General features: G+C 48.1%; 1 protein-coding gene across 11 annotated transcripts in view; it reads left to right on the forward strand.

The window, feature by feature from the left end:
- ARHGEF10 (Rho guanine nucleotide exchange factor 10) overlaps positions 1-20,312 on the forward strand; it is a 115,426-nt gene that overhangs the window by 40,922 nt on the left and 54,192 nt on the right. For 8 of the 11 annotated variants that reach the window (XM_058524890.1, XM_058524883.1, XM_058524892.1 and 5 more), the window contains 8 exons: positions 338-444; positions 4,796-4,873; positions 5,138-5,317; positions 7,202-7,318; positions 9,150-9,242; positions 14,013-14,183; positions 16,114-16,259; positions 19,621-19,802. In XM_058524890.1, coding sequence (XP_058380873.1) covers positions 338-444; positions 4,796-4,873; positions 5,138-5,317; positions 7,202-7,318; positions 9,150-9,242; positions 14,013-14,183; positions 16,114-16,259; positions 19,621-19,802 — 1,074 coding nt within the window. The remainder of the gene's footprint in view (positions 1-337; positions 445-4,795; positions 4,874-5,137; positions 5,318-7,201; positions 7,319-9,149; positions 9,243-14,012; positions 14,184-16,113; positions 16,260-19,620; positions 19,803-20,312) is intronic. The other 3 variants (XM_058524885.1, XM_058524889.1, XM_058524884.1) reach the window with 2 other exon arrangements.

The following is a 20,312-nucleotide window of genomic DNA, read 5'->3' on the forward strand; positions in this document are numbered from 1 at the left end:
ATTGGCATGGATGTTAGCTCACGGCTGATCTTCCTCACAAAAAAAGAAATGGGAATATTTATTTCTGCTTTACCATCTAGGATTCAAATGACACTGCTGCCTTTTGAAGTTAAACTTCAAGTATTGAAAATTTCAAATATGGACAAATATTCCTCTTATGGGAAGGATATTTTCTTGGGTTTGTTAAAATTTCAATTTAATTGTCACTGGGTGGAAAATAAACATGGAAAATTGAAGTGTCTACCCAAACATTGATTTGAGAGCTTATTTCCCTGTGCTGTAATGTTGTGAATATGTCATTTCAGTGTCAAACTAGTGTGTTCTGGCTTTCTTTAAGATCACAGATCTTGTCTGGAAGAAGAGCAGAATCTGTTTATTGATGTGGACTGCAGGCACCCGGAAGCTGTCTTGACCCCAATGCCTGAAGGTTTATCTCAGCAGCAGGTAGGATGGGCTGGGCTAGTGGGTGCTGTTTTCCAGTACAGCTGTGCTGCCTGTTAAAATGTGTGAATGTTTACATGGCTGGTAAACACCTGTGTCCCGAACTCCCAGCCTGTCTGTCCACTCAGGCCCCTCCACTGGCCTCTCCTGGTCCAGCAGTGAAAGGTTAGCGTAGGGAACAGCAGCGGCCTTGGGGGACCCTGGTCAGCAGCTGTGGCCTGGGCTCGGGCTTTCCGGTGCTTATATATTTTGAATGTCACCCCTAGAGTAAGTGTGAGAAATGTCTGGAGCTTACATTCTCTGTGAGAGTTACTTCTACTAATGCATATTGGCAGGACATCTTTACAGAGAGACAGTGTGTGGGGGTGTGTGTAAACTGTGTGAGACTCAGATTGCATAGATTTCCAACAACTAATGAAATTACCTGAATATGAATGAATTTCTTAATCTCTGAATATAGGTAGCAGAGGGAAGAAAATTCAGTGGTTTCCATTAGATTATCTTTGGGTAAAAGGAAAAGAAAATTCAGGAACAAGAGCACACCACAGAGTTCAGGGCCTTCAGGGGAGAGAGCGGTGATGTTGGGTGGGATCTGAGTTCTTTCCCATGTGGACACCATGATGTAAATTGTGGAAACTGAAGTAGGTAGGTAGGTAGGTAGAGAGAGAGAGAGACAGACAGATAGATATAGAGAGAGGTAGATGGATAGATGGATGATGTAGATGGGTGATGGATGGATGGATGGATGATAGATGATGTAGAGAGATAGATGATAGATGTAGATAGGTACACACACCTATATACAACATGTATACATAGATATGGAACAGATCAATAAAAGGAAAACAACATAAAAATGCTTAATGGTAAGATCAGAGTCTAAAAAAGATGAAGGGCTAAATTGAAAAGGTTGCTGTTAATAATCGTCAGGCCAAAATAGGAATCTTACCCTTCATTTGAGTTGAAGGAGGAACCAAGAGAGCAGGGTTGAAATGAATGAGAGGAAAGCAGAGATGCGTGCTGTGGTTTGATTTGCTGGCGTATTGGAGAGAGAGAAGGACGGCTTGCTCTGCACGTGGATGTGCTGGCACACAGGCTCAATAACTACCACCCGTGGGCCCACTCTCTGCACTGGCCCTGGACTGAGTTGTTGATACACTTCATCTCATTCAACCCTTGCACATCTCCTCCATGTCAGCATACACTTCACAAAGGAGGACACGGAGGCTCCCACGAGGTTAATAATCAGCTGGCATCCTGCAGGTGGGGTCCGATTTCTGATCTAAACCTCTGACCCAGAGCTCGCGTTCTCAGCCCTCTTGTGCTCCCTGGGGGAACCCGGGCTGCGATGCTGGGGAGAAGGGTCGGTGACAGTTTTTGCAGAGACAGAGACGCTGGCACTTTCTGCCCGCTGTACCCCTGCCTGCTGCCTGAGTTTATGGCTCACCTGCCTCACTTTAGCCTCAGGAGTTTGAAAAAGGAAATTGATTGCTTGAAAACATTCTTGACGTTCCCGTGAGTCTCTGACTGGGGTAGCTCATGACCGTCCTTTGCTGTTTGGGGCTCTGATCTCTTATGGGGTCTCCCTGCTTGTTCCTGGGGAGACGCAGTCTGCCCTGGGCTTGGGTCCCCTTCTCTGGTGACTCGGGGTCGTGGTGAGGGTGTGAGAGCAGAGCACTCCCAGGCAAGGTGGCAAGTGTGGGGGAGATGCTGTGGGCGCAGCAGGAGGGCGGTGCACCGAGGACGCGGGGCTGGGTGGGCTGCGGCAGGGTGCCGCGTGGGGCAGTGCATGTGGGCTGCGAGGGTCTGTTAGGAGACAGGACTGGAAACATGTCTGAAGCCTAGAGGGTCGTCACAGACGCACACACCTGCCGGTCTGTTTTGTCCACTCCGAGTCAGAGTGGTGACAGCAAGGGGGTCTGTGGTGTGGAAAGAGCACTTCAGAAGGGCGGCCCACAGGTCCGGTTCCCACCCCAGCCCTTCCGCTGCCCTTAGCTGGGGGGTCTGGTTCAGTTAGTTACTATCTCTTTGAGCCCCCCTTTCCTTCTCCGAGATGGGTTATTCCTCCCTGTCTCTGTCCACCTTACGAGGTGACAGTGCAGATTCAGTGACACGACGCAGTGGAGGGCTGCGCGTGGCGTCCTGAGTGGCGCAGTCAGCAGGGCGCACGCGATGGCTGGGCCGTGTGGAGGATCTCTGTTTTCCCACGCAGCTCGTACTGTTCTGATTCACATGGGTTATTTTGCCCGCTGACAGCTGTGTGTGTTCTCCATGAGTTTTCTCTTGAAAGGTCAAACCAGGGGTGTTGATGCTCTTTCATTCTTTTTTCTCCCCAAATTGAAATAAGGTAACACGACTATAACTAAAAATGCTACATATCAGGCATTCTTTTTGTGCCCTATTTGGGAGAAAAATAATAGAAAGCCCTCTTTTATTTCATGGGTTGTCGTTGACTTGAAATGTGCCCTTGATGCTGAAGGACAGAGCCCCCAGTCCCGCACCCTCCCAGTGATGCCACGCCCGGACAGCCAGCTTCTGCCCTGGAGCCTCTCCTGGTCCAGGCGCAGGGAGAGGCTGCTGCCCTCTCAGCCGGGCGTCCTGCAGCAGCTGTGACCTTCACGCTAATCACCGCCTCCTGGGCGCCTCTCATGGGGGTTCACCTGCCTTTGCAGGAAAGCTCATTTCAGGGCTGACTCCTCTGCAGCCCTGGTGTTGGGGTTCTCAGGAAGACTGAGGACCCTGGACCTCACTGCTCCCGTCCCACGCTGGGTATGCCAGTCCATATGTTGAATTTAACTCCTGAAAGGGCTAACCTGACCTGCAGGAGCCATGAAACCTGGCGGATTTTTTTGGTTTTGTACACTATTTTTAAACTGTCTTACACTAATTCCAGGTCCTTTGACCTGATACGTTAGTATCATCTCAGGACTTTAAAAGATATGTATATAATTCCTAGGTTTGACCCCAAATATTCTGACTCAGGAGACACAAGAAGTGTCTGGGAATCTGAATTTTAGGGAAAACGATGGCCTAGATTTGGCCCTCTGCAGTTTGGGGTCGACCCCTTGTTGTAGAATGGAGGGTCTGTGCTCAGCCTGTACCTGCGAATCAGCAAGGTGACGTGGGGCGCCGGGCTCACGGCGAGGCGTCCTGGGCAGGACGTGTGGTGCCCAGCTCGCGATGAGGCGCCCTGGCGTTCGGGCTTCTGTGTTTGTGTTTTAATCGCAGACACATCTATTCTTATTTTTCCAATACATCACTTTCTTCAGGTGTCCCAGAAGGGTTGATTTTTGTCTTAATTTTGTGAATTGAGTCGTCCTTTTTGTAAAGAAAAGAGTCACTCCCTTGTCAATAGTGTTCTGTAAGTCTTAGTTGCCCCGGAATGTTCTTAACGGGAGGAATTTCCTTTGTGGAAAACACCGTGTTTACCACTAGGTGGCATTGCGCTTCTGTAAAAGCCCCCTCCGCGCTGGGGGCTGCCTGGACCTGGGACCTCTTCCAGGTTGGGTGTGTGTGTGTGTGTCTGTGTGTGTGTGTGTATGTATGGTTTAGAAGCGCCCTTACTGTAATTTTGTGCTCTGTTTTCCATTTTTTGACAAAAATAACTTGCCAGAATGTGTTGAGGCTCCTTGATGAAAGTGCCAAGTGTGGCCATTGGCCTTTAGCAGGCATCTTACGGCCAGAAATTCGTACTTGTGTGCACTTCAGTGGTGAGAAACTAAACTGAAAATTGATGTCAGTGTTGACATAGAGTAACTCAGATTGTAGGGGGGTTTGCCCCGCAAAGTGACATCAGTAGTTTACTCCCTGTGTTCTTAGCCTCACAGCTGTATCTTTGCATTGTCAGAAAAGATCTCTTCCTCCACCTTCCAAAAGATTTTTCTTCTTCTATAACTTTGGAATAATCTTTTTGTTAGATAAGTGTTGCTAATAGCCTTCTTTGAGTCAAGACTGGAACTGTTTGATTAATACCTAATTTATATGTGAAACGTCATGTTAACTCAGTGCTGGGCACGTGAAATGCAACCAGTTAATTCAGTCCATGATTGTGGCGTAAGGAAATGAACTTGTTATTAGTGCTGTAATTTTACTTGTCCCGCTGTAGTTATAGTTTATAATTTGAGGTTCAAAAAACAATATAATTATAGCGATGGGGGAAGTCTGTTTTGTCCCTGTAATGCTAGTTAGTTAACACACCATGTAAGATATTTTGAGGCCTTTGGAGGTTTCATTTACCGACTATTTTGAAAACAAAAAAATCTCTTTTATCAATAAGCCTCAACATAGAAGTAAAATTTATCTGTTATGTTTGTTGAAGCAATTTCCTCTCATTGCGTGTTCAAATTCCCAACAGGTCGTAAGAAGATATATTCTGGGTTCCGTTGTCGACAGTGAAAAGAGCTACGTAGATGCTCTTAAGAGGATTTTGGAGGTACCTAAGTGTCATGTTATAGAATATATGTGTATTTTGTTAACCTTTTTTACATATTATGTTTTTGTTACATGTGTATGTTTATGAATATATATGAATGGTAAGATACTCAGCAAAATTCTTAAAAGAATTAAGTATGGTCTGTATATTGACATCAGCAGTCATGTGGTCTGTTTCGACATAAACGTAGCTTTCCTCAGTGAATGTCTCCCTCTTCTCGTATCTGCCCCTGAACGGCCTGTGCCCCACTTGTGTCTTCGTTAGCAGTATGAGAAGCCGCTGTCTGAGATGGAGCCGAAGATCCTGAGCGAGAGGAAGCTGAAGACGGTGTTCTACCGGGTCAAGGAGGTCCTGCAGTGCCACTGCCTGTTCCAGATCGCGCTGGCCAGCCGTGTGGCTGAGTGGGACGCCGTAGAGACGATCGGAGACGTCTTCGTCGCCTCGGTGAGTCCGCCGGGTGCCCGACTCTGCAGAGCTCTCCTGTGCCCCAGGGCCCTTTTCCCTTCTTGGGGGGCGTCTCACCGCATCGGTGCCTTAGCCGTGAGCCACGCTGCTTCCCAGGACGACCAGCAAGGGGACTCTCCAGGGCCTGTCTGAGGTCAGAGTGCTCTGCTCAGAGGGCATCCACGGGGCACAGGATCAAATGGACATCCAGGAAGACCGAGAGAAACATCCGGAGGCTCAGGGGAAGGAAGTATTTGGAACGTTTCAGAGTGTGAACTGTACCACGCTCCGGATGCGTCCTCAGGCACCTGTTGATGCTTTCTGTGGTGGAGCCGGGGCTCGGCTTGTGTAAGGCTGTCATGAGATTGTCCCTTTAAGCCGCTGACATGCGTTCACTCCCCCCATGTGGGCCTCACTCTGCACCTGCCTGGGGACGATGGAAAACATGTGGTGGGAAAATGTCCGTGTTTTCCTCAGCCTGTGCTCTTTGACCTGGAGTTTTGTTGTGCAGACACAGTCCTCAGGCCTCCAGGACACAGCATGCACGGGGCGCAGCCAGTGCAGCAGCCGCGTTCCCATTTCCTGGCAGGAGACACATCAGCTGCCTGGAGACCAGCGGTGCTCAGTTTCTGCATCGGGCGGTCTGAGTTGTTTTATCTCTGGTCCATTTATGAGTTATATATACTGTATATTGGTTAGTTTTCTGTCTAGATGAGGGAGGTTGTAGATAGAACAGAATCCATTCTCTGATTGACTTAAGACAATAATGTTGTCAAAGAGATAGAAGCTTGCAAGTTTTTTAAGTGTTCATATACTTAAATGAATGCCATAATAATAAGAAACCTTTTCCTTTTTTCTATATAATTTGTAATGTGTGCTTGATGAAGTATATAAATTATAGGATGCTTTGAACATAGTATGGAAACAAAGTTCTCACTATAATCCCCCTCGGGAATCTTTATGAAAAACAGAAAAGAAATATTGGACGTTTACTTTGTTATTGCATGTTCTGGCTATTTTATACGTTACGTCAACTTTTACTCGGTCCTTCTTCTTAAAATATTTACCTTGAGAACGTTTTTTTAAAAGGATGAAAATCTTTTATTTTAACATAGTTTAGATGAAAGCGCCCTTCTGTAAGTGGGTAGGCGCGCCAGGCGTCTGCTCATGGATGTTCTGTTCATCCTCGAGAATATGTGGAATCTTAGAAAAATTACAGAGTGAGGCAAAGGTTCCTGCCTCTGGAAACCTCTGTGTTTCTAGGATGAGAGGAAATGAACCTACCTGGCATTGCCCCACAGCCTGGAGAGGCAGGGCTGGGTCATTTCCCCCCTTCCGAACCCTGCATTTCCAGGGAATGGTCAGTACCCGCTGGTCAGGATATTGGGATCTCCTCCAGGATACTGGGGCCTCCTCGTCAGGATACTGGGAACTCCTTGTCAGGGTATCGGGGCCTCCTCGTCAGGATACTGGGACCTCCTTGTCCTCATATACTGGGTGACAGGACATTCTTTCCTGGAGGTGAAATCCACAGCGTGATTTTGTCAGGGACTAAAGGAAGCACGTCTGTCATGGTCATCTTTGTACATCTGTGGTCAGGAGCATTTCTTAACTGAAACCCAGATGGGCACGGTTTTGAACAAGATGCCTCAGAGTGCACTGGGTCAGCAGAGTAAGATCCACCAGCCGTTTGGACAATTCCTAACAGGTTTGCTTGAACTAGGAGAAATCACACGCAGTCATCGCACAGTTTATCCCATGAAAACACGGCAGCGATCGGGAGGTTGTTTAGGGCGGGTTTCAGATGGTTTCCTACCCCCTGGAACAGGGGACATTTGGACTCCATGCACTATTTCTGTTTCTCAATTTCCTCCTGTATTGCAGTTTTCCAAATCCATGGTGCTGGACGCATACAGTGAGTACGTGAATAATTTTAGCACAGCTGTGGCAATCCTCAAGAAGACGTGTGCAACAAAGCCTGCGTTTCTTGAATTTTTAAAGGTAAGCAGTTTTCTTTTTTCATTTTGGGTTTTAACACCCTCTGATAACAGGTTTCATGTCAAAATACTTCGTAATGAAATTTTATCCAACCTTGCCTCTAAATGTATAGTTATTTATTATAGAGATTTTGGTTCAGTAGTGCCTTACATATTGGATTAATACTAGAAATAAAGATGAACTTTTAGCTGTCACATAGCTTTCTGAAAATAACCTTTATCTGCACATCTTTAAAAGTGTGTGGAGAGAGAGCGGTAGACAGACAGAAAGATCAGATCCCAGAGAAAGTTGCCTTTGGCTTCCGGTCCTCCAGCGTAGTCTTAGGAACCCCAGAAACATCACCTGTAGAATCTGGTTGGAAGAAGCCCTCTCTGAGTCAGAGCCATGAGCAGACCCCGGAGGATGGGCACAGCGGTGGGACACAGCGGCTTGTTCCTCCTCTGGGGTCAGGTGGAGGGGCTGCCCGCCCTCAGTGGTGTCTGACTCAGTCGTTGTGGAGAGTTCCCCTAACGGTGTTGACATGTGATGTGTAATCGGCCGCAGGGTGTCCCCAGTCAGTAGATGCCTGTCACCGGCTGTGACGTAAATGTGAAGAGAGCTCCCTGCACGTGGAACCAAATTAAAATTCCCTTCAAACCCTTGTGGCCCTCCACCAGGGCCCAGCGGCTCATTTGCGTGCGGCCCAATGTGCATTGTAAAACCTGGGACCAAAGTTTGTTTCTGTTCTTGATCTGTAATATTCTTGGACACTCCTGCTTCCTGTGGTGAGTGAACACAGGGACACCTTCCTGCCAAGGACAAGGTTTTATTTAAGGAGAAGTGTTTTTCCCCGGCTCCTTTCTTATTAATGCAGTGGCTCCCGCTGCTGCAGGAACGTGGAGATGGGGCCCAAGGTTTGCTGAGTGACTAAAGCAGCTCTCCTTTGGAGAGCCCTGGGACTCTGTGGCCCTTGGATGTCACAGCATTTCTTTCTCTTGGGAGAAAGAAACGGGATGATCTTTAAATTTGTTTCTTGTGAGGAGTTTGTTACGGTCTTGCTGGTGCTGACAGTACGGGAGATGGAAATAGCAGGAGGCGATCGCAGCCCACTCGTCACCTCACCACCTGCTCAGTCCCATGTCACACCCGGGACCTGGGCGTCAGGGAGGCTGAGACGCCTCGGTGGCCAGGCTAGGCCCGTGCTCTGCCTTCCCACCACGCAGGTCCCTTCCTTGGAGACCCTGCCCAGCTCGTGAATGACCACCTGTTGGAGCACCTCCTCCCACCCTCAGGGGACAGGGGCCCTCGGCCCCGGGACTTCGTCTGCCACAGCCTCTCCTGGGGCACCTCAGCCAGAACACAGACACCAGGGGCACCTGGACACCCCACACCCCGCCCCCTGAATCCTCCACACCCAGAACCAAAGTTGGAGCTTTACCGCTTCCCAGGACGAGCAAGGATAGCCACAGGGAATTCACCCCAGATGCCCGGGGTCAGCTGCCTTTAAAAGGCGTCTTGCAACTCCAGTTAGGGATTCTGGGAATTTTTTTGTGGCAACTGCATCTTCATGTGGTTGTAGGATCTCAGAAACTCACTCAGTCCTTAGAGGACTGAAATTAATTCGTAAATGGACAAACACTGCCTGGCACTCAGAGTAATCTCTTGAAACATCGAATAAAAACAAGATGACAGATTCCAATTCAGAAACCAGCCACAACTGACTATAATTTAAAGAAGTGTGTATTTGAGATGATATCAGGTGTAGAAACTATTTTGAATCAAATTTGTGTGAACCGTGGTGAGAGGGAGGCCCTGCCGCCTGGGCCTGTGAGTGACCTCGGCTGTCTCCTTGCAGCAGTGCGAGGAGTCAAGCCCCGACCGCACCACCCTCTACAGCCTCATGGTGAAGCCCATCCAGAGGTTCCCGCACTTCATCCTGCTGCTCCAGGTAAACAGCTCCTTCTCGGTTCCGTTCAGCCAGTCGCCCGTTCCCACCATCTGTGGGAAGACGCGTCTGCTCTCGTGGGCCACAGGCTCTCAGGCCTCCTCATCTCCCCTGAGTTGCAGAAGGTCAGGGCCGGGGCGGGGGCTCTTCTGGGAGTCGGACTTGCTGATGTGGGGGACCTCCACCAGCCGGGGGTCCTCAGTTCGGTTCAGTCTGACGCTAAGGACCGGGAGCCACATCAGACCCCACAAGTTTAAGGGCTCAGTCCCACAAGACGGCCCGGTTATCCACACTTCTGTCTGACTTGGCTACCGAGTCAGGGTTCCCTCAGGTTCAGTAGTTTGCTAGAGCAGCTCACAGAACTCAGGAAGGCACTTGACCTGCTAGACTGCCGGTTTATTATAAAGGGTGCGACTCAGGAACGTCCAGATGGAGGAGACGCATGGAGCGGGGTGTGTGCGAAGGGCACGGAGCCTCCACGTGTTCACCAACCCGGAAGCTCTCCGGACTATCCTTTTGAGTTTTCATGGAAGGTCCATTACCTGGGCACAATTGGTCAAATCCAGGCCACTAGTGATTGAACTCAGCCCCTCGCCCGTCTCCCCTCCCCAGTGGTGGGGGTGGGGCTGAAAGTTCCAACCCGCCAATCACGTAGGTGGATCCCCTGCCCGCCAGCCCCCATCTTCCGAGAGTCACCCTGTTAGCATCAACTCAGGCGTGGTGGAAAGGGGCTCCTGTATGACTAAGGAAATTCTAAGGGTTTGAGAACCCTTAGAATTCGGCACCTGAACTGGGACAGAGACCCAGTCTGTTGTTCTCCTGTCTACAGCATCCGCCTGGCTGTGCTCATGCGCTAGGGTGGCTGGCTGGACTCAGGGTACTGGCCGGCACGTAGATAACAGCCACCTTGGATTATCCAGGTCCTGGTCTGGAGTCAGGTGCCCAGAGGGGAGGAGAAGGCACAGAAAACTGAGACTAGAGTTAAACAAACTATGCCAGTTGTTAACTCAGTCACAAACTGTCCCAGGAACGGGAGGCACAGCGTGGAGAAGGGATTTTCCAGCGGATCCTATCTTTTTTTTTAAACTAAGAATTCTCAATTAGATACATTTGCTGTTATGAGCAGTAGACCTGGTCTTTGAGTGCAGATACAAAACATCACATCCTGTGTGATGCGGCGTGAGTCTTCCCCTCGTTTGAAGACCTCTCGTCTGCCCCGAAACTGCAGATTGCACCCTCGCCTGACTGACGTGAATGGCAGGCCGGTTGAAAATGGTGTTTCGCAGGCGAGTCCGCCCCGGCCTCTCCTGTGTCCGTTTCTCAGTGATCACTTGGCTTGCTTTTCTAGTTAAATCAGATGACTTTGCTGTCTGCTTATTAAAATTGATCAAAGATTTATAGTGAAATCATCCCAAGAAATAAACTCGTACTTGGGAAATATTGCGAAGTGCCCTTCCCTTGAGATTTAGTTTTTCTTTTTTAACCAGCCAAATCTGTGTGAAACATGTACTTTTTAAATAAAGTAGTCACAAAGTATGAAAAAAGGATACACATTAAAATATTAATGTTGGCCATTTCTCTGGTAAGCTTATAGGTCATTTTCATTTTATTCTCCTTACATATTTTCTAACATTTGTCCAGTTAACGTGTATTAGAGTATTAATAACAAAAGCTGTTTTTCCCCCTAAAATCAAAATATCCAGAAAGTGTGTTTTATTCCTTCCTCTGAACACGTGCAGGACACTGTCAGCTTCTAGAGAAGCACAGACGACAGGAAGGACAGGACTCCATCATGGAGGCCGTCGTTTGGTGAGGACGAGAGATGTCAGGAAACCAATTAGACAGTCAGTCCTTTAACTACACTTGGGCTAAGTCTCACAGGACAAGCTGTGGGGTGCTGAGAGATTTCATCACCCTCGGACCGAGAGCACAAACAGAACTGCCTTGTACATCACACAGTGTGAGTTCACACTCAGGGCCGCCTGTTGGTAGTAACGTGTTGGTGAACGCCCTCGTTCTCACGGGGACCACGGCTGCCATAAGCGCTGACCGTAAGAACGCAGACGTTGTTGGGCTTACGTGTCTTCCCGGAGTAGTTTTTTATTTTTAGTTTATTTAAATGGGATATGATTTTCAATCTAGCTTGTTAGCTTTTGATTAAGTGTTAATAAATAATGCAAAACTTTGGCCCAGGTTTTTTCCAAGAAAAGGTTTTTTCAGACAGACAGGGCGGAAGGGCTGTCGGAAAGAGGAGACGAGCAAGTGAAAGCAGCAGAGAAAGCCCGTGGCCCCCGTTAGTCCCTGAGGGTGGGTCAGGAGAGCAAGGACCCCCCCCGTGGCATCTCTATGGCTCTGACGGCGCACGCGGCTCGTTGATGACGTGGTTCTGGTCTGGAAGGAGGTGGTGGTTCCCTTTTCGTGCGTAGGCGGCTGAGGTCACGGAAGCTCCTGGTCTGTCTGAGGCGACGACCTGGAGGGAGGTGCTGCCGTCCTCACTTGGTCCCTGGCCCCCAATCGGCCTCCTCTGCCCAGCCCCTGAGGGCGCTGGCAGGTCCCTGGGACAGCAGGGACGTGGAGGAAAGAGCTGTGGGGACTCACATCGCCTGTCAATACCTTGTTCAAGACTTCAAAGCTTCGTTCTTGTGAGAATCTTACACTCTTTCCTTCTTTCTTTCTTTATTTTTACTTACCTCTAAATACTTAAATTCACAGAGGAGGATTAGATAAAAATTCTTAAACTCCGAATTCCAGGTACAATAGACTCAGGAATTCTGGTTTAAGGACACTTCCACCTAAAAGATGCAGCGTGTTCCTCCCCCTGTTCCTCTTGGGGTTCCCAGGTCAGTTCCTGCATGGCTCTTCCTCTCTCCCTCCTGCCCCACCTGGACGCCTTCCCCAAACTCCGGAGAGTTCCCTGCACGGGCCGCATCGCCCCCGAAGCAGAAAACCGTCTTAGCTTGACCCGATGGTGCAGCCCAGACACCAAGCTGCTGGCCCCAGATCGTGTGAGCCGGTGTCTCTCCTGGGTGCGCCTCTAGTCCTTAGGCGTTTTTGGCCACGTACAGTTTATTGCGGGGGTGGCTCACACAGAGTGGGTCCGAGTTACCTCATTCCTTTGGAAAATGTGTAATTGGAGGCAGAGACGGTGCAGTTCCTATGTCTGAGATAATTGTGTGGCTGTGCCCAGGGACCCCGCCTCCAGGCTAAAGATGCTACAGCAGAGGGGCCAGGCTGGATGATATGGGCAAGCACTCACCCTCCCTCCTGAGTCCTGCTACAGTCGGTGCACCCATGAGGGTGGTGGTGGAGGGGGGATGCACAGAGGGGCCAGCGTGCCCTTCCTTCCTTTGACCCGTCAGGCACTCCCCTGTCCCCTTGGCTCCGCTCTCTGGTCCTAACTGCGCCTGATCCTGGTTGGCTCTCCTGGGGCCCTATTATAGTTGCTATGACCCAATAGTCGTCCCGCACAACTTGAGATAAAGCTGACTTGCCCTTGGCCTTTCTGGGCCTGCTGGTTTCTAACACATGGACAGAAACTGTTGTCTTACGTTATCCCAACCACCATTGTCTCTTGCGTGCTGTGCCAAAGTAAGCGACAGTCTGGTAACAAGGACAGCAAATTTCCATTTTCTTGCTCTGCGACTTTCTCCTGGTGTCTGGTGGCTCCCGCAGCTCTGCTCAGCTGCTTAGCTTTTGGGTGTGCGAGGCTTGTCCCGTTGATAGTGGTCCAATGTCTACATGGGCACTGCCAGTATGCAGCGTTGGGGCCAGCATTTGTTTTAAGGTTATTCATGTTTGTGTTAATAGGATTTGATGTGATTCGTAGGGAAACAAATGTATAGAACGGTATGTACTGTTCATTCAAACTGGAAACATTTAATCATCTGTGCAGTGTTTGTTTCTGATCAAAAAGAACAACAGGTTTAAAAAGAGGAGGGTGCCATCGAATTCCAGTGCCACTTAAGCTCCGGTGAGGATGGGTAGGCAGGATGGAGACCAATTAGCTCTGAGCAGGGGTGTTTCACAGCCCTCCTTCAGCACACGTCAGCACGTGGTCTGCCTGAGCAAGGTGAAAACCTAAGGCCCTGTGCAGAATCAAGGGGACGAAAGTCATGCCTGTCAGTTAGATGTCACTGTTGAAAGTTTGTCAGTGTTTGACGAACGTGATGTCATTTTATTGGTGGTGACCATATTGTCACTCTGGGCCGTGCAACCTCCCTGCACCCCCTCAGGCCTTCATGACCCTTCAGAGACTCGAGGAGGGGTGTCTGGGGTGGGCGCATCACACAGAGATCCTGCTGCGTGAACTGAAGCCGTGGGGGCAGCAGCCGGCCCAGCACACGTGCCCCACGTTATCTGTTGAAAAAGTAGCTGGGCCTACCCCTGGGGCCCGGGTCCATGAGTCTGACTGACGCTGAGAAAAACAGTCTAGTCGTTGTCTTGAACACAGTTACAGAGAGCAAAACATTTCAGGATCGTGGCATGTTGATGTTTGTATGTCCTTTGTTGGAAACGCTATTTCTTTTCCATTAGCAGTGCCATTTCATACGTCAGTTTTGTTTTTGCAAAGGAGCTGTTCAAATGTTCAGCCAAATCGTGATTTCCAAGTGCTCATGTTCTTCCTCCCCAGAAGTAGCTGATGTCACCGCCGTCCCCACTCGCCAGCTCGGGGGGGATGCTGTTGAGTTGAATTGGAAGCGTGGTTGTGACGACCACCCACTTCCCCCGACACCAGCAGTCAGTCATCTCCTGTTGTATGTGTTTCCCCAAAAGGACATGTTGAAGAATACATCCAAAGGACATCCCGACAGGCTGCCCCTTCAGATGGCGCTGACGGAGCTGGAGACGTTAGCAGAGAAATTAAATGAAAGGAAAAGAGATGCTGATCAACGCTGTGAAATTAAACAAATAGCGAAAGCCATCAATGAGAGATACCTGAACAAGGTGGGGACAGATTGTATCAGCTCTGCGCTGACATTGCTTTTGCTTTGTGCTAATACTTTTGTCCACTCATTACTAGTCTTTCAGAACCTTTAGAATAACCCCCTTGGCGCACGGTTCCTGACTGGCTGGTGATGAGGAGCTTCGGGCAGATCTCGAACACCGGGAATTATACACAAACCTCCAGAGTCAGTCTGTGTGTGCATTTTCTCAGGAAAGGGGGTCACTGATCCATTAGGTCCTCAGATGGAACCAGGACCCCAAAAAGGTTGAGAGCTACTCTTTCAGCTTAATTTTACTTTCAAAATGCAATATTTCACTTTAGATAGTCGTAAAGCATAAAATATTTATTTACGTTTTTATTTGTAACCATTTATGCGTGGATTAAGCTGTATTTATCATGAAAAAGTGATACAAAATACAGGGTGAAAGCAAGCAGTTCCTTTGCAAAGCTGTATTTCAGCTTTACACTTACAAAATCATTTTCCCGCAGCAATAATCTGATTCTGTATAGACTTTACCGTATTTATTTAAGGCCCTGGCCCACAGGAAGAGGTTAATTGATATGAGCTGTGTCAAATAATTACATATATCCGTTGTTGCTAAAATCACCTTTTGTTTCTGTCAGTAGAGATAATTTGCTACTATGTAGTGATATTCGGTAATTTAACTACAAGAACTTTGTAGTAATAATATCTTAAACAGCGGATTTTCCCTGATTGTCCATATGATTTATATAGGAATTTTTTTTCTTTTTTTTTTTTTTTGGTGAGGAAGATCAGCCCTGAGCTAACATCCATTGCCAATCCTCCTCTTTTTGCTGAGGAAGATTGGCCCTGGGCTAACATCCGTGCCCATCTTCCTCCACTTTATATGGGACGCCACCACAGCATGGCTTGACAAGCGGTGGGCAGGTCCGTGCCCGGGATCCGGACCTTGGAACCTGGGCCGCCAAAGTGGAGCGTGCGAACCTAACCACTACGCCACCTGGCCAGCCCCTATATGGGAATTTTTATAAGCAGAAAATTGCATTAAATGATATTCTAGACAGGGTTCATGCTGTTTAAAATCGTGCTTCCCTGTGGAACTTGAGTGTTTGAAAGCCGGTGTGGTCCGGTAAGCTTGGGAGCATAGAAAGAGGTGGTGATCTTACTGTGACATCATGGTATGTCACGTGGAAATGTGCATGCAGCCTGCTTACTCCCGTGAGCACGTCCAGCAAAGGTCAGCGGTGAGGTCGGCCAGCCGGCGTAGGTTTAGAGTCAGAGGCGGTAGAGACCACCTGGGCTGTATATAAATTGTTGTAGGTCTGACTTCTATATGACTTACATCATTTTACGAATTAAAACAAAGCATCTTTCCAAAGAACCCTGGGTATTTTGTTTGGCTCAGTGAAATAAAATAGGTCATACCCTAAGAAGTTAAGACGTTTACTTAATTATGCGATCCTTTGGGGAAAGGGAAAGTAAAATTATGAAATAATTACTTTCACTTACAAACATCCCGAGTTGATAGTGTTAGAAATCACACAATGGCTGGGTGGTGGGAGGACAGTCTGCAAGGGGTGGAGTGTATTCAGAGAAGTCACTGAAGGAGAAGGAATGGGTTACGTGACGGGTCAGAGCAGGGGAAGCCCGCCCTCGCTGAACCAACCGCTCTTGGCTGTGGGGTTGTGCTTATGAGGGGACGTTAGCTCCCTTGCACTGTTTAAGATGTAACTGCAAATGCTGTAAAAGTTTAGTTTTTAAGTCACTGTCTGAACTGTACAGTACGTGCATGAAGTGCGAGTTGGGAGTATATGGGTTCTCTTCAAAGGAAAAAATCTGTAAAGCGTTGACGCTATATGCTCATATATTTTGCAAGACTTTTTCCTCGTCCTTTTTCTGATAAACTCGATGGTGTAACTGTGTCAAGTGTCACTTTGAATATTCAGCTTCTCAGCAGTGGAAATCGATACCTCGTTCGATCTGACGATATGATAGAAACAGTTTACAACGACAGGGGAGAAGTTGTTAAAACCAAAGAGCGCCGGCTCTTCATGCTGAACGACGTGCTGATGTGCGCCACGGTCAGTGCCCGGTAAGGACGCGTCTGTTCACCTGCCCCGCTTTGGGAGTACGTGCACTCTGTGTCACAGATGAGCCCAGTGACTGTGTTCATTTTCTCATTCACATGAGCTGATCTGTGTGCAGAACTTAGTCTCCCGATCCCACAATTAAGTGACACCTTATACTAACCAAGCTCATTCTTAAATGGGTTCAGTGTTAAGTCGCCAAGTCCCTGCTGGTAGAAATTAGGGATGTGTAGGTATATTTTCTCTTTAAGCAAGGCCGATGTTGGAACTAGAAGCTGAATTGAGTTTCTTTTATAACCCTCCTAAATCATTCTACAGTTTTTGTTTTTATCATTGTTCCAATTCTTTCTCTTTAGCTGCTTCTCTATAAATATATTTTTGAAAAATTTTTTCTTACATAATTAAATTGGGTATATTCATATGCAGTGTATACCAAGAAAATAAGTAAATAGCACTTTATCAGTTGTTACACTTAAAACCGCTTTACATCACAATTGTTCTCCAATACATAGAATGTTGTAGTTGATTGAGGACATTTGAGAAGTTAAAAGGTCTTCAAATATAGGTTGATTGTAAGGGAATTGATATAAAATTGAATATAATGCTCTTGGTGCTAAATAAAGTAGCAGATGCTGAGGTGATGTCCTGGAGCCAGCTCCTCGTGGCTCTCGAGGGTCAGTAAAGTTTGCAGGAGTTTTGAGAGCCGGTTGCTAAACCGTTGGTAGCTTGAAATGATCCACAGTGGGAGTGTTACACCACGGAAGCTGGCCAACGGGACAAATCAGGCTCCTCTCCTCCAGTGGGAGCTTGTTGACTAGTTACCAGCACAGCACTAACTATAATGTAGTGTCCAGGCCTGTCATCCTCACTGACCAGCTCCCGCGTGGATGTGGCACCGTTCTCACGGCCACGTTGGAGTCCCAGCAGAGGCCGAGTGGATGGATGTGCGAGGCCTCACACCGAGCAGCCCGACTTCTTACAGCCGAGGTCCAGCTCCACCCTCTCATAACTCGGTCTCTCTAAACCTCAGACTCCTCATCTGTGAAGTAGGGGTGATGATCATAAAGTGGTGCCGATGACGATTCAGGGGGCTCCCGTGAGGGCGGAGGCGAGGACGAGTGTGAGAGCTGCGGGCACAGTGTCCGGCACGGAGGACTGCCCGGTAACTGTCGGTCTTATTGTTCCTCGTCACCCTCGCTCACTTGGTGGCAGCTACAAGTTAAGTCTGAAAAATACGCCAAAATTAACGACACCCCCGTTTGTAAAGAATCCTGTTTGATTCTTGTCAATAGCTTGGCCTTTATCGTTGATTTGCCATTGTCACACTTTGAGCCCTGGATCCAGCCATGCACGCCCGTTTCGGGCACGCTGCGGTTGCCCACGTGTAGAAGTAGAAGCCAGTTGCCTTCTTGCTTTAGAGGCGAGCTGACTCGGTGAGACTGTACAGGACCTGACTTCAGGTGTACTGACGTGGACGGCTGTAGGGAGGTTTCTGGAATAAGTATCGGGAATAAGACCTTTCTGTTCCTGTTTCTCCCGTGTTATGAGATGCTTCATGCAGTATGGAAACTAACAACATTACTTAGCACAGTGGTTTCCAGGCTTAACTGTCCAAGAAACTGCCCCATTCCTGTCAGTTTTCCCTGCACTGGTGCTGGGCGATGCCCCATCAGCCCGCGTTCCCCCACCGGCCTTGGGAAACACAGAAGACGAGACCATGTGTGTTCATTTCAGTGACTGAGTAGACAGAGAAGCACTATGCACTGTAGGAGTTTCTTGTCCAACATTTTTCCCATTTGTGATCAACCTTTGTCTGAGTGTAGTGGGAGGACTGACCACTGCCCGGGTCACTGCCGTGTCTGGGCAGGCAGCCTATGTACGTGCTCCATCAGAGGGTCCCTGTCTGAAGCATGGCCGTGTTAGCTTGGTTCTTCTAAAATTTCACTGAGATCTAGAATTCTCAAGCTGATAGAGAAATGATATACTCTCAAGATGGACACAGATTGATAACTTAAAATTCAGTTACCTGTGTTTATCATGGGAGTCTTCCTTAAAATAATGCCCCGCCCTCTGGGGTGGGTGCCATGTTCTGACAACTTTTTTACGAAGTGCAGTGAAGAGGAACAGTCCATTCCATTCCCACCGATGTGTTATCAGCCTGAGATTTTCACCGACGCTCCCTGAAGCCGATAAAGTGAGTGGTTTTAGGCCAAAATGTTAAAAATAGCCCCCAAAGACCCCTGTGTAGCCTCTGAGGACATCAAGGTCCCAAACGCCTATAGGAATGAAGATTTTAGATCCAAACAGGAGAATAGAAATTTTGGTACAAATTCGTGGGCCTCTCCTTTTTGTTTTTTAATTTAAGGCACAGTCTAGTTCACAGAATACACAACCAATTTTACTTCTTATTCAGTGTCTACATTGTGCTTCCTCCTCCTCTTCTTCCCGTGTGGATTAGAGGTTGAAATGGAAAGTGAAATCGTGTAATATTGGGGGGAAGCTGAATAGCTTGGGTACAAATTGGCTCCCAACGAGTCAGGTATTTCAGTGTAAAGCATAGCATCTGGCATTTCGGTTATTCCTGTCTGCATTTTGACTTTTAAAAGTATATCTTGAAGGAAAGCAAAATGTGATTATCACCTGAAGTGAGAATAATGATTGCTTCTGGAGGGGTGGGGTTTTCCTGGGCGCGTGGAGGACTCGGGGTGCTGTTGACTCCAGAGCCTTGGCCTGGGTGGTGGTCTAGCATTTTTTTGCTCTAGCATTTCCCGCCTGACTGGTACAGGTGTGTTTGGTGTGTTTCTCTGCATGTATGTGCCATTTTATGACAAAAGAAGAAAGTCTGTATAGGTCACGGGGTTTTTCCTTTAATTTCTACATACTCAATAAGTATTTTAATCATGGAGTATAATGGTGTGGTTTAACTTTATTAAAATGGTTTTGCTATAACCAAGAGTACAGAAGGAATTTTAGAGGTAACTCATATGAAACAATCAGAGACTATCTCTGCCCACATGGGAGATTTTCCCTGTTGATAGTATTCACCAGAACACTTGAGCATCTTTGCTTGGAGCCATCAGGAAGCGTCCAGCTTGTTCCCTCTAAGCTGTTACGGAAACCTTAACGCTTTCTGGGAGGTGTGCATGTCACATTCTCCCCTGTGTTTTCTGCATTAGACAATGAAGAGTCCTACCCTCTCATCTAATTGGAGGCCTCATTATGGAACCAAATGGTAGCTATTAGCAAGAAAGTCAGAAGCACTAAGATTCGACAGTTCAGATGTTTCTCACTTGAACGTAAGGGCTAAAAAGTATCGTCACTTATTCATGTAATTGTTCATAAAATAATAACTTCTGGTTGTTTCAGCACCTCGCACGACAGCAATGCTCTAATATCAACCAGCCAAAGGTATTTATTAAAGTGGAGTGTTCCTCTTGGACACGTAGACGTCATCGAGTATGGCAGTAAGGACGGCGCAGGAGAAAACAGCAGGTGTGCGCCGGTGCACCCGCCCGAGAGCCTGGCTGTGGTGGCCAACGCTAAGCCAAGTAAGTGACACCTTGGTTATGTGCTTGCAAGTCGTGGGGTGGCGTGAGCTCTGATGTAACTTGATTCCCATTCCTCAGTGTCGCTGCTAGAGGAGACAGAGGCAGAAAGGTGGATCTGTCGGATAGCACAGGCTTCAGCGTCTGTGTTTTATGATGGCTGGGAAACGTAGACAGATGTGCCACATCGGTTGCTGATCTTTGAACTTGTCCCCTTGGTTGGTGTGCATTCTCTGGGTTTGTAGGGAAGCCCTCCTGCTGTGTGGGTATGTTCAGTCCTCCCAGTCCTGGTTTCTGCTCCGCATTTCCTGGGAAGCAGTTAGGACGCTGGCTCTCCACGTTGAGTGCACGTTGAGTTGCTGCAGAGGAAGTTCTCGAGAGCGTGGCCCGGGGTTGTGGGCTCAGCTCTGCTACGGAGCCGTTTCTCTCTTCTTCAGTCTTCCCGAGGGGGAGAGACTTGTCTGTGCACCTCACAGGGTGAAATGAGAGAAAGGTGTCAAGACAGTTTGGAAA

This window comes from Diceros bicornis, chromosome 29, assembly GCF_020826845.1.
Source record: "Diceros bicornis minor isolate mBicDic1 chromosome 29, mDicBic1.mat.cur, whole genome shotgun sequence".
In the NCBI taxonomy this organism is placed as follows: domain Eukaryota; kingdom Metazoa; phylum Chordata; class Mammalia; order Perissodactyla; family Rhinocerotidae; genus Diceros; species Diceros bicornis.